Source organism: Embiotoca jacksoni, unplaced genomic scaffold (genome assembly GCF_022577435.1).
Source record: "Embiotoca jacksoni isolate LCO1_2020_lvr unplaced genomic scaffold, fEmbJac1.0.p SCAF_91, whole genome shotgun sequence".
In the NCBI taxonomy this organism is placed as follows: Eukaryota; Metazoa; Chordata; class Actinopteri; family Embiotocidae; genus Embiotoca; species Embiotoca jacksoni.
The window spans coordinates 586,519-600,000 of record NW_027185449.1 but is presented as its reverse complement, the minus strand read 5'-3'; the positions used below and the strand labels follow the sequence as shown (position 1 = coordinate 600,000).

The 13,482-nt window shown below is 46.8% G+C and overlaps 1 protein-coding gene across 3 annotated transcripts; it reads left to right on the top strand.

Moving 5' to 3' along the window:
* The first annotated feature begins 8,639 nt into the window (after positions 1-8,639).
* Positions 8,640-13,268, top strand: zfp64 (zinc finger protein 64 homolog (mouse)). Of its 3 annotated transcripts, none has more exons than XM_069141841.1 (6): positions 8,640-8,907; positions 9,144-9,195; positions 9,313-9,459; positions 10,290-10,352; positions 10,463-10,714; positions 11,273-13,268. In XM_069141841.1, the coding sequence occupies exons 3-6, from the start codon at positions 9,360-9,362 to the stop codon at positions 12,616-12,618; spliced, it is 1,761 nt and encodes a 586-aa protein (XP_068997942.1). In that variant the 5' UTR covers positions 8,640-8,907; positions 9,144-9,195; positions 9,313-9,359; the 3' UTR covers positions 12,619-13,268. The 3 variants fall into 3 exon arrangements, with proteins under 3 accessions (XP_068997942.1, XP_068997939.1, XP_068997941.1); XM_069141838.1 differs by having other exon boundaries at positions 9,049-9,195; XM_069141840.1 differs by lacking the exon at positions 9,144-9,195.
* The last annotated feature ends 214 nt before the right edge of the window (positions 13,269-13,482 follow it).

The window sequence follows — 13,482 nt, the reverse complement described above, 5'->3', positions numbered from 1 at the left end:
CAGTTTCATCTTGATAAGCTTTCGGCTTCCGTTGCGATTTCGTTCCGGGGGCCGGGGGAGGCACTTCTGGGCGTCGCTTATCGTCGCAGTTTCGGAAAGGAGATCCGGCATCGGCCGACGTCGGGCGCCCGACTCCCCTCGAAAGTGTTCTGTCGCGTGCCAGAGAGGAGCCGGTGAGAGGACGGCGGCGACGTGAGGGGGTCTACGGTTACGCCGCCATTTCCCAAAACTGCCAGCGCTCACGCCGTCTGTCCGCGATCTATCGGCGGTGAGCCGTCGCCTCGATATGTCCGGCACTTAAGAGAGCAAACGAACACTCGGTGGGGACACGCGACACCATCCATCACTGAACGGGGGGGTTTTTTTGGGGTTTTTTTTTACCCCGTCGCTGTTGATTGCAAGGTTTCCCTCCTGGGTATCGCCGGGCCACGCCAGCCACCTGGGCTCGTTTACCTCCCCACCTGGCCCGGACAGAGGAAAAATTAAACTCCAAGCGTCCCAGATTACCACCCAGGGCCTGAGTTTTCCTGGCTCCTGTTCATGTTGAATGAAAAGGAGGGGGGGGGGGGAGTTGGATTTTTAGAGTTCGTTCGGCTTCAGCAGCCCGATGAATCTTGTGCACTTCTGTCATTATTCACTATAAATCCGCCAGTTTGTTCGCGTCGTATGTAGTTTCATGTAAACCTAGAAACTTTCGTCTGTTGCTTTGGGTGAAAAACTGCAGATGAGGATGTTCTGTAAGTCAGGAAGCACTCGTTCTCATCTCAGGGCTTCAAATTCTGACGTTCTGTCACAATCACAGACTGTATATGAAAGTGACAAGAGAAAGTAAGTGTCTGAAAGTGCACCGAGGGCCACTAGGGGCTGGATCCCTAAAAAGGGAGGTTTGTTTGGGGGGGGGGAGGGGGGGGGGGCGTGCACGGTTTAATTTAAATGTCAGGTATCCAGTGTAAGTGGGCGGAGCAAAACAGTCTTCAGGTTCTCAAGTCAAATGGCTGACAAATGGTTAGATCACGCTGGGGAGGAGTTAGGGGCGGATCCGCGGATCCGCCCCTAACTCCTCCCCCAGCATATCCAAATATGGTCATTTCTGGCTCCACAAAACCCAGACGGTGCCGGGCAAAATGACAGTCGAGGTTTTTCAAAACGTCATCTCAAAGATGCGCACAACACGTTCAATTCGGTCGCAGTTTGGTTTTAGCTTTGGGCACTTTTGTTTGAACATTTTTTTTTTTTTTTTTTTTTTTTTTTATAATGTTACGTACGTCGCGTCACTTGTTTTCCGTGAAGTTACACAAGTCGGTTACTCACGTTATCTAAACGAAATCCTCGCTGGCTTTTGGTTTTCTCGCAAAGTCTCCTGAATAAAATAACCCTCAATCCGATGACCTTTGACCTTCCGTCTTTCGTCGCTCTTTCAATCCGCGACGCCAAAAAGGGAAACGTCGCGCGAATCGCTCTTGATACCAACCTTTTTTTTTTTTTTTTTTTTTTAATTCAACGCCATCAGGAACGCTGCTGTCGTCTCCCGTTTCCAGACTTTTCAACGGATTTCCTTCCGCGTGACTTCGTTCTAGCCGTAAACAGACAAAGCAGTGACGTGCAGTTTGGCATCAAGTAGCGCAAAACAACTTCTACCAGACGGCAAAAGTTTGACTTTTTTTTTTTTTTTTTTCTCTTCCCCTCCTTTTGAACGTAGAGAAATAAAAGACTCCGATGTGACAGATATACTCGGTGCCATCTGGACACGGCTAACCCAACAGGCCGAGTCGCTCCAGTCTTTCCATTTGTGTCTGTTAGTTATTGATTCTCACCATTTACCACCACAACCTTTTGACAGCGAGACACAAGCCCCATATGTTAAAGCTGACACGGCCGCCTTTATGACAAGCTAACAAAGAGTGGGAACCCCCCCCCCCCCCCTTCCTCTCCCCACCCACCGCCCTCGCTGTCTCGCAAGAATACAGTAGAATAAAAGTAGGAAAAATATTTCCTCTACTTGTTATGTCTATACCTAATTTGTATTCAGAATGACAAGGATTTTTCAAGCCTCATTTATGGATCAAAATCGCGAAGGGAAAAGACGCGGTGAAATCCCGTTTTGTTCCTCATAAATTGTTCAGAATTCGTCGGAGTGAACTCGAGCCCTAATTGGTGTAAAGCTTTTCTTTCTTTTCTTTTTTTTTTTTTCTTCCTTTCGCTGCCGGTGATATACCGGTGTCGCGCCTTCTCACTGACGACTGTCAGGTAAAACCTCCTATATGGAAGTATTTCTCCGTTGAAGCGTCTATCTGATTTCCCTTTCAGCACCTTCGAATGACACCCCGCTAAAAGCTGGCACAATAACGCTTTCCCCGCACACAACGCTTGTCACCGAAGACAACTCGGCGGAGACGGAGAGAGAAAGCGAGTGTTTTTTTTTTGTTTTTTTTTTTTTGAGGGAGAGAGTTTGAAACAAAATAGCTGGTGCAGCATTTCCCCATTTCCGTCTGAAATCCTTGACACCAGAGGATTTACAGTGAAGTGAAGTGAGGTGGGTGCTGTTATGGAATGGGGGTGGGGGTGGGGTGGGGGGAAGTGGGTAGGGGAGGAGGGGGCGGGGGGGGGTGGGGGGTCCACGCTTACACTCATGCTGACAGGGATCCTCCCTGTAGCGCATGCTTTTTTTTTTTTTTTTTTTTTCCATTAGTTCCTTACTCACTCTCTTGCCCTCCAGACCCGCAGAGTGAGGAAGATTTAAGTGGCCAGTCAAGTGAAATCCCCAAGGTTTGGCAGGTGTGAGGTCTGGCTTCATTATCTACAGACACCTCCGTCCAATTATGAGCCTTGCTCCCTCTGTGACGATGATGATGCTGCGTGTAGGTGTAGGTGTGTGTGTGTGTGTGTGTGTGTGTGTGTGTGTGTGTGTGTGTGTGTGTGCGCGTGCGTGCGTGCGCGTGTGTGTGTGGAGGGCATGAATAAGCCGGCCTCATTGTTATCTGTCTAGCTATCAAGATTCACCTCCTCCCTCATGACATCATTGACAATTTCACACACACACACACACACGCACACACACACACACACACACACACACACACACACAGCATCATCATCATCATCATCATCATCACAGACGACTTGTCTTTTTGTTTTTCGATTATATATATATTTTTTTTAGCTCCAAACTATTGAGCCCGTGGCCTCATTTCCGGCCTCTGTCCCACTTTGGGAGAACAAAACACCTGAAAACCTACTTGTACGATCACGCATACGGTCAGTCCCCCCCTCCCTCCCCCTCCTCCTCCCCCCCCAAAAAAAAAACCTGCAATAAATTACACACACAACAATCCCACAATTTTGAAAAACTCTCACTTGTTGGTTTTTTTTGATACATGTGGCTTTCCTCCGTTTTTTGCTGACCCACCGGTTCCAAAATGTCAGCGACGACTACAGAACTGGAGCAACTGCAAGCAGCCTCGCGAGCTGCTTAAAAAAAAAAAAAAGAAAAGAAAAAGGGAACGAGCACCGGAGGTCTGGGTTCCTCGAAGCCTAGATTTTGGACACCCCCTGCTGTCACCGCGGCGAAAATGCAACGTTACCTACAGCAGTTGGACTCCACTGAAAAACACTCCTGCTGTGGGAGTTCTTCTAGGGTAACTTATTATATATATATATATATATATATATACACACATTTTTATACACCTACATTCACATCTGCAGCAAAAACTTAACAGTACAAAATTTTTTAAACGTAATACTACATCAAACAGGGGTTAACACTCTCCCACCTGCGGCTACACAGGGCCGGCTATCGTCGCCGTAGTAACATGTGCTCTTAGTGCTCTCCGGTTAGCCTGCACTCATCTGCAGCCCCCCCCCTCCCTCCCTTCCTCCCTCCCTCCCTCCCTCACCACCATCATCTGCATCAGTTGGCAGATACAAAGAGCATAGGGCTGATTTTGCGAGCATGTGCGGCTTTTGTGCTATCGTGTGTGTGTGTGTGTGTGTGTGTGTGTGTGTGTGTGTGTGTGTGTGTGTGTGTGTACAGTGTCTTGTTATATGACAGAGTGGGAGTTGTCGGAGGCATCTGATGGTTCCCAGACTTTGGCTCTGTTTTATCTGATGCTGAGATGGCAGCTGTTGACCAAAGGAATTCATACATGTGTGTATAATTTGTCTTATGGCTCAAAACAAACACGGGGACATTGGGACATTGGGACATCTTTTACCCATTCAATATGACACGGCACAAAAACAGAAGGTCACTGTGTGTGTGTGTGTGTGTGTGTGTGTGGGTGGAGATATGAGGGGGGGTTTCTTGGGGAGTTGCTTGATTATAATTTCAGTCTATAAATAGAAATCAAAAAGCAGTATTTACTCTCAGAATAAACCGTCACATAGCAGCAGAGAACAAAATGTGGGTTGAAGCAGGTCGCAGCAACAAGCTTTTGAACTCACCAATTTATTTTTGGCCCTCCTCTTAATGATAATAATCTCAGGGACTGGCAGCGGGGGTCGGGGTGGGGAGGGGGGGGGACGAGCCTCCACCCTGAAATGCACAAAAAAAAAAAAAAGAAAGAAAGAAATTATGTGAATTAATAATGAGCTAAAAAAAAAAATCATTTTTACTCAACTTGCTGCAGCACGGTGAGCAGGCTGGGGGGCCCTAAGGTGACAAAAGCTTGGGTAAATATTTCATGTGTAAATATGATTTTATTTGGGGGTGGGGGGGGTTTCCTGGGAATCCTGCTTTTTCCAGGCCGTGTGAAGAGAAACCCATCGAGCGTCCAAAATCCGTCGTGTCTGGACAGAAGAGAAACTCGGAGATCCGTTTTTTTTTTGTTTTTTGTTTTTTATGCGTCGCAGCCAGCTTTCTTTCTTTCTTTCTTTCTTTCTTTCTTTCTTTCTTTCTTTCTTTCTTTCTTCTTGTGTCGGTGAAGTGAGTCGACGGTGTTCTTCGGGTGCCCTCAGGTGGAAGCCGGCTATAATTGCTGTTGACAACCTACAAGTCATTGTGCAATTAAAGCATCTGCCGCTCCTGTGTGGCAGCGGGCTGTGATGCCTTGTGACAGCTCGTAGCCATTAAGCAACTGTAAGCAGCTGGCGTGCCTCGGTGGGGGAAAATAATGTGACAGAGGCGCGCGCCCCCCCCCCCCCACACACACACACACCACCACCACCACCCCTCTTCTCCCACCCCTCCCTATTGTTGCCCTTGTCTCATTGGGGGGAAAAAAAAAAAAAAAAAAATGAGGGACATTACATCACTCACTGAATACGCAGGCGTCTCGATGAATGGGGAAGGGGGCATGTCTACAAATTAGGATTGGCACAGCTGGATGTCCAAAATGATACTTTGTTTTCTGCGACTGAAAAAGATTTTATTATGATGATAGCAGGGGTGGAGGGAGGGAGGAGAGGGAGGGAGGGGAGGAGGGGGAGAATGGAGGGGGGGGGTGGTACTCAACCGGTGGAGACGGGTATTATCGTAAATTAGAAATTAAACGGTTACTTGACTTGATCAAACAGGAAAGAGAAAGAAGAAGAAAAAATAAATAAATAAACATTTCCAGCTTTTCTTTGTTTGTTGTCGGACTCAACCGAATATCTGTTTTAGGCTTTTGAATTCAAAAATAAGCAATCTGAACATGTAAATCCTGCTCTGGGAAGATTTTGATCGATGAAGTCATTGAAAAGATAGTTTTCTCCAATAATTAGTGAGTAATATTATTACTTGCAGCACCTATTGGGCTTTTTTTTTTTTTTTTTCTCCCAGTGACACATTATTCCTGACGCCGTGTTTTCCCATAAGCAATGCTGTTGTTCCAGATGTTGTACTTGTACTCACGATCCTGAGTGCATAAGTCAAGTACAGAAACATGCAGTGAACTACAAGTACGAGGGTGATGCATTCAAAACAGTTCAAAAAAAAAAAAAGAGAAGTGTGAACACTTTCCACCCTAAACGGTCGCCGTCTTGGCAGGAAGGGGGCGGGGCCACAGACTATATTTCGGCGGGTGACGCGTTCACCATGTCGAGGTTGTTTCCTGTAAGTGCAGAACGGCAGTCAAAACTGCTGCACGTCACGAGTAAGAGCCCTCACATGTAAGAGCACTATTTTTTTAGCGTACAAGTCTTAATAACGCGGCGGCCAAACTACTCGATCCTAAAAAGAGGAAGGAGAACCGTAAGCTTCGTGTATAAAAAGTGAAAACCCAGATTTACAATTCTTTTATCTGTAAAATAATAAAATAAAAATTGAAGTCTAGATCAAAGTAGAGAGCGTTTACTGGCCTGCTCTCCACTGCTGAAGTGTGTGTGTGTGTGTGACATAAGTCTTATTTTTTTAATTACCCCATCTCCCAGTCATTCGCCTGTCACATGTAAATGTGCTCTTTTTAATGTACATTTAACTCTGCTGAGTTTGCGGTTGGAGTGGGAGGGGAGGGGGGGGAGAGATTTATGTTGCGCATATGATTTGCACACATCTAATTATATATTTAATTACACGGCTTTTTCCAAGTCGTTTTTCTTATTATGAATACGACCTAAACATCGAGCATACAAGTGTTTGAATGTGTGTGTGTGTGTGTGTGTGTGTGTGTGTGTGTGTGTGTGGAAAAATCCTGCCGAAATCTAATTCAGTGACAGCGATAATCAACTGGTCACATTTCATGTGGACAAGCCATGAAAAAAAAAAAAAGGCCCCTGCACTTGTGTGTGTGTGCGTGAGCGCGTGTGTGTGTGTGCGTGTGTGTGTGTGTGTGTGTGAGTGTGTGAGAGTGTGTGTGTGTGCCTCCCTTGTCTGTCTGGAGGATTTTGCTGTTTCAGCAGGGAAGGAATCAGTCCCGTGCCTTTGCCATGCGGGAAAGTCAGCGTAAGGAAATTCCTGAGCTTCACAGTGGCAATCAGGCAGTTAAGGACCTGCCACTGAAAATGGAGCTGCGTGTCAGTCACTTTCATGGCTTATTCACACACTGGCACTACTGCTCTGGCATGAAGAAATAAAAAAATAAAAAAAATAAAAGAAAGAAAGAGGCATTCTCGTTCACTCACCCCAACAAGCCGGCAAATTGCCCTTACTTGTAAAAACAGTAGAGTGTTTATATTTAAGTGTCCTCTGCTCGAAGCTTCACCAGCTCGCGCTCCTCTCCGAGTCGTTGCAGGTCGCCACCGGAAGTGCTCGGGCCGCAGAGTGAGCGTTAAAGCCAACAGCTCACTTCTACGTCAATTAAAGTTAGATATTATTTATACGGGGCCACAAAATAAAAACATAACAGTTTTAGCTCACCTGGCGGCCTTTTTTTTTTTTTAAAGTTATTTTTGTATGACTTCCGACAGGACAGGTAGGAGTAACTTTCCCCCCGTCGAGGCCTTCCGGGGAAACGAGCAGGTGTCGCGTTGCTTCCGGTCCTTCCACGTTTCTCTCTTTAAATGCTGTAATTGTTTTACACGTTAACGTTTTTCTGAGTTAATATTTTCAGTTTAATCTGTCGCCTGCATCCAACTCTTCGTGACATGTGATGGTGCGTTCAGGTGCTCCTAAATACGACCATCTTTCTTTTTTTTTTTTTGTTTCCTTCTTCATCAGGTTTTTGTTTTTTTTTGTAAGTTGGTCTACCAACTTCAAAGTTAAATACCGCCACCTACTGGACTGGAATGGGAGTATCAGACCGGCAGAAAAAGAACTGGGCTTGGGTGGTCCCCTAATCTTTTTTTTTTTTTGTATGTTTTGCTTTTATAAGGTATTTTGTCTGAATAGTGACATAGTAATAAATTGTACCTAATTATTCAGGCTACTTCACAATTAAACATGGAACAAATTGCAAAAAATGTCAACAATGGTCCGTCATATTTATTATAAAATAAAAAAAACAAGCAAACAAATGATTGAATGAAATAACCACTTCATAAAAATACCAGTGATTGAGGATTCAGATCCTCGCTTAAGCAAAAGTGCCAATACAGCAAAGTAAAATTACTCCATTACAAGTAAAGTAAAAAGGTGGCTTAAGTATTAAAAGTGCTGGTTTGATCCCTTTGATTGACATCTTATTATATATGACATCATTAAATTATTAATAGTGAAGCATCAGTGTGTCAGCAGTTTGTTACAGTTGGAGCTGCTTTCCAACTACTTTATATGCAGTTTCATATCCAAGGAAAGCAAATAAATGTGAGATGATTACTGTAAGAGAAAGAAAGAAGAAAAAAAAAAAGAAACATCAACAAATCTGTTTTCAGTTTCTGGACCTTTTTCTCTAATCTTAGATTTTTGGTGAATGTCACATGCTGCCTATTGTAAGACACCAGAAGCACCAAAAAACACGAATTAATCTTAATTTTTTTTTTTATTATTTTAGAAGTTCGTTGTGTCACATCTTCATTGCAACAGTAAAAAAATAATAAAAAAAAAATTTTTTAAAAGAAGAAGCTGTGAAATAGATGTAGCTGAGCAGAAGGTTCAATATTTCCCTCTAAAATGCGGTGGAGAGGAAGAATACGGTAGAAAATACGTCACAGCCGTAGTTGAGTACAGCACCGGAGGTAAAATTACTCTCCAGAGGAGGCAGCTCGATTTTCCCTGAAGCCTCAAAAGCAACACGGTGACGTCACCGGGAAACGCACGCTTCCTCCGCTGCCGTAAAGCCCCGCGGTAAAGCATGTCGTAAAAGTAAAAAAAAAAAAAAAAAAAAACCTGTGTCGCTTGCTGGTCAAAAGAAGGGAAATGCTGTTGCCGTTGATGTCCAAAGCTGCGATCTTCACGCCGTTTCAAACATGTCACAACAACTCCGCCGGCTGCATTTGGAGCCGACTCGGTGCAGTTTAACAGCGCTACGGAGGCCGTGCAGGCTCAGGAGGGAGCCGCAAAAATGAGCTGATCTCACACAGCTCGAGAAATGGCAACATTCAACGCCGAAGGTAAAAACAAAGTAACTCTTAATGTGGCGATTTAATGACGTAATATCCTTGTCAGTTTCACTAACGCACGTTATACAACAGTCCTCATGGTTTCCTGTTTTGTTGTTGTTGTTGTTGTTGTTGTTATTGTCGTCGCTGCAGGACACTCTGTGGTGGTGGAGGTGAGCCCAGACATCCACATCTGCGGCTACTGCAAACAGCAGTACAATAATTTTGAGGTCTTTTTCGCCCATAAGCAAAATGGATGTTCCCTGCCCGCCTCTGAGCCACCGGCCACCACAGCTGCAGGTAAAACAAAAAAACAAACAAACAAACAAAACAACAACAAAAAAACACTCTACTTCTGCTTTTTATTGTTTGTAAGTTTACAGCAAAAAAAAAAACTCTGTTGTCTCCCACTCCAAGACTCCAGCAGCGAGTTCGTCTTCGAGGAGACGTACCAGACCTACGTGATGCGAGGCGTGAAAAAGATCCTGACCAAAGCCCAGAAATCACCTTCCAAGAAGTTAAAAGCCGCCCTGAATTCAAAGAGACACAGCTGCTGCTTCTCGGGTCGGTTTACGGATCTTCACGCGTTTCTTTTCTCTCTCCGGGCTTCGGGAGAACTGTCACGTCATCGTTTTTTTGTTTTTTTTTTAATTTAATTTATCAGTAAACTTGTAGATCCATTTTTTTATTTTTTTATTTCCCCCACAAGTGCAGATGAGCGACACTAAACGTGGAGAAAGCAGAGTTTGGTTTTTATTCTCCACATATCTGGAACAAAGTCACAGAAAAGCTGCTGCGACGTCGGATCCTTTAAATCAAGACTTTTTCTGTTTGTTGCATTTCACTGAATCAGATTATAGGACGTCTTAAACCGTGCTGAAACTTTTGTCCTGCTTTTATTAAAACATTGAAAAACTGTGATTAAAACATTAAAAACGGTGATTAAAACTTTTTTTTAAAGTAATTATCAGTTTGATATGTTTTAATCATTGTTTTTAATCACAGTTTATAATGTTTTAATTCGTTTTTAATGTTGTAATCACAGTTTTTAATGTTTTAATCACTATTCTCATTGTTTTAATCCGTTTTTAAAGTTGTAATCACAGTTCTTGATGTTTTAATCACTATTTTGAATGTTTTAATCACAGTTTTTAATGTTTTAATCACTATTTTGAATGTTTTAATCACAGTTTTTAATGTTTTAATCACTATTTTTTTATGTTTTAATCATTGTTTTTAATGTTTTAATCACAGTTTTTCATGTTTTAATCACTATTTTGAATGTTTTAATCATTGTTTTTAATGTGAAACTATCCTTGCTTTACAACACACCTTGTAAAACCGCTTTTTTTTTTCTTTTCTTTTTTTTTTTTTTTGTGGTTCTTGATCTACAGGTTGCACTTTTAAGACGCAGTATGGCCAAAAAGACATGGAGCGGCATCTCAAAACTCACACCGGTACGCTGATCCTGTAGAAAGTATTCTTCCTCAGGTGTAAAAAGCAGGTATTGACATGAGTTTTGTTGTTGTTGTTGTTGTTGTTGTTTTCCCCCAAATCTCCCGTCCAGGCGAGAAGCCGTTCGAGTGCGAGCTGTGCCACAAGCGCTTCAGCCGGCGGGACAAGCTCAACATGCACAGCCGCTCGCACACCGGCGAGAAGCCGCACAAGTGCAAACACTGTCCGTACGCGGCGGCCGACAGCAGCAGCCTGAAGAAGCACCTGCGCATCCACTACGACGAGCGGCCGTTCAAGTGCCAGATCTGCCCGTACGCCAGCCGCAACTCCAGCCAGCTCACGGTGCATCTCCGCTCGCACACCGGTGGGTACCGTCGCGAAGCCCCCCCCCAGAACGTGCAGTAACGTCCCGATCCTCAGCGCGTTAAACGTAGGACGCCGAAAGTCGCGGGACGTCCTGCCGCGCCCGGTCCTGTTTTGCGGCCTGCGGGCCGGCGCGCCGCCCCGGGCTGTTTCTGACCCGCGATCCCTCGCGCGGCGGGAGACGCGTGCGTCACGTCGACCGAGCCGTCGCGAGAGACGGCGGCGCCGAAGCCCCGCCCACAAAAGGAAGAAGAAGTATTGAAAGGAAACGTACTCGTTTCAAACCGCACCCTTTTTCTTTTTTACTTCGCACGGCTACGACCGAGAAGGTCGAAGGTCGAGGCGCATTTTTACGACGAAGTAGTATGTCCCAGTTGTCCACATCCTACGTGCAACAGTACGTGGTTTCGAAGGGGTCCCCGCAGGACGCACCGGGAGTGAAAAGACGCGGCCCGCGATCGGGAACGCGCAGGGGATTGTTTGACGGCCGCAGCAGGACGGTAGCCGTTTGTGTTTCCGGTCCCGCATTCACCCCTTCACCGTCTCTTCCTTTCCTCAGGCGACGCACCCTTCCAGTGCCAACAGTGCGACGCGAAGTTCAAAATCAACTCCGACCTGAAGAGGCACGTCCGGATCCACTCGGGCGAGAAGCCCTACAAGTGCGACTTCTGCGAGTACCGCTGCGCCATGAAGGGCAACCTGAAGTCCCACGTTCAGATCAAACACGGCACCGACAACTCCTTCCAGTGCGACCGCTGCGACTTCAAGTGCGCCAACAAGACGGCGCTGCGGCAGCACTCCAGGGAGCACCAGCCCACGCAGCCCATCCGCTGCTCCAGCTGCACGTACTCCTGCTCCAGCAAGGGGGCGCTCAAGGTCCACGAGCGGATCCACTCGGAGGAGCGGCCCTTCAGGTGCGACTTCTGCAGCTTCGCCTCCAAGCAGCGCAGCAACCTGGTCATCCACAGGAAGAAGTGCCACGCGGACAAACCCGAGAGCGGAGGAGGAGGAGGCGGCGGAGGAGGAGGAGGAGGAGGAGGCGGGGCGGGGGCGAAGGGCGGCAGAGGCGGAGGGAAGAGCTGCGGCGGGGACTCTCCGGCGCCGGTCGGTTCGCGGTACCGGGCCAAACTAGAAGCGGCCCGGGCCTTCTGCTGCGACGCCTGCGACGCCTCGTTCGTGCGGGAGGACTCCCTGCGGAGCCACAGGAAGCAGCACCGGGACGCCCGGCTCCCCGCGGCCCCGCGGGGCGACGGCCAGCTCGGCGTCCCCGTCCCGTCGGGCTCGGCGTGTCCCTACGGCAACGCGCAGCTAAAGATCATCGTGTCGCACCCTCTGGGTCAGGAGAGCCACTTGGTGCCGGCCTGCGAGGACCACCGGGGCAAGACCAGCGTGGTCCTGCTGAGCCCAGAGAACCAGGACATGGTGGTGAGCTCCATGATCCAGCAGGTCAACCTGCTGGCTCCTATGCAGCCGCTCGAGCCGTCCCAGACGGCCGGCGCCGCCCTCGAGGACCGGACCGTCCTCCTGACGCCGCTGAGCCCCGACGACGCCGACAACCCGCTCCACCAGGCGCTGCTGCAGACCGCCATCGCCGCTCAGGACTCCGGCGGCGGCGGCGGCGGCTCGCAGACGTTCATCACCACCTGCTCCGACCTGGAGGGCCTCAACGCCCTCATCCAGGAGGGCGGCACGGAGGTTACCGTGGTGACGGAAGGGAACGCCGCCGCGGGCGTCTCCAAGGAGGCGGCGGCGGCGGCGGCGGTCGAGGGGAGTGCCTTACCCGGGGAGGGGAGCGCGCTGCTGGTGCCGAACATCCAGGACGTGGTGATCCACGGCGTCCCGCTGATCGTGTCTCCTCACACACTTTACTCAGACGCACAAACGCTGGAGGGAATCCCGCCGTGACGCTGTCGCGAAACTGGAAAAGACTTTTAACTGCATCATAAGCTAATTTCTCTCTTTTTTTTTTTTTTCTTTGGCCTCATTTTGAACTCACTGTAACCACTGAAATAACAATCATTTTTGGACTTCATGGTTTTAGCTATAATCCTCTGTTGTCGTTGCACTATACATCAATCCAGCGATCTTTTGTCATGAAACCGTGAATAATATTTGAATATCGCTCTATTTACACGTGTCATTTTTGGAAGGCATAAAACATTTAAATAAATCATAACGTCGCAGCAAAAAAAAAAAAAAACGGAATCAAGAAGAAGAAAAGAATCAAAAACGACTTGAAGTTGAATGAACGTATTCGTGCTGTGCGTTTTCGACGTCTGTCCACAAGGTGGCAGCAGAGCCTCACAGGTAAAGAGGGGGAAGTTTTGAACTCTGAAATTGTGGCGTCCTGCAGTTTTGTGTTGATTTTAAACATTCTGTATGTGCTTTAAAAAAAAAAAAAAAAAAAAAAAAGTCCTCATTCTGGATCCAGGAAGTAAATGTCAATTGCAGAAAAACATTAGGCTACACGTCAAGGTCTTAGTTTCTCAAAAAGCCACAGCTGCTCTCCCGATAGATTTTTTTTTTTTTTTTCCAATAAAGTGCCTGTTTTGCTCGTTGCTGTCTTTTACTTTGCTTGCCTTTATTTTTTTTATTTTTTTATTTTTTTTTACACTCAGACTTTAAGCACTTAGTATTTTTGTAAGAGCGGATGGACGCTGCACCTGAAGAGGAATCTCCCGCTCGACCATCGATTCCTCTCTCGTCCCTAATGGCTCCACCGATGCACACTTTCTATATCTTCTGCCACAAACTCCCCATAAAGTTCGT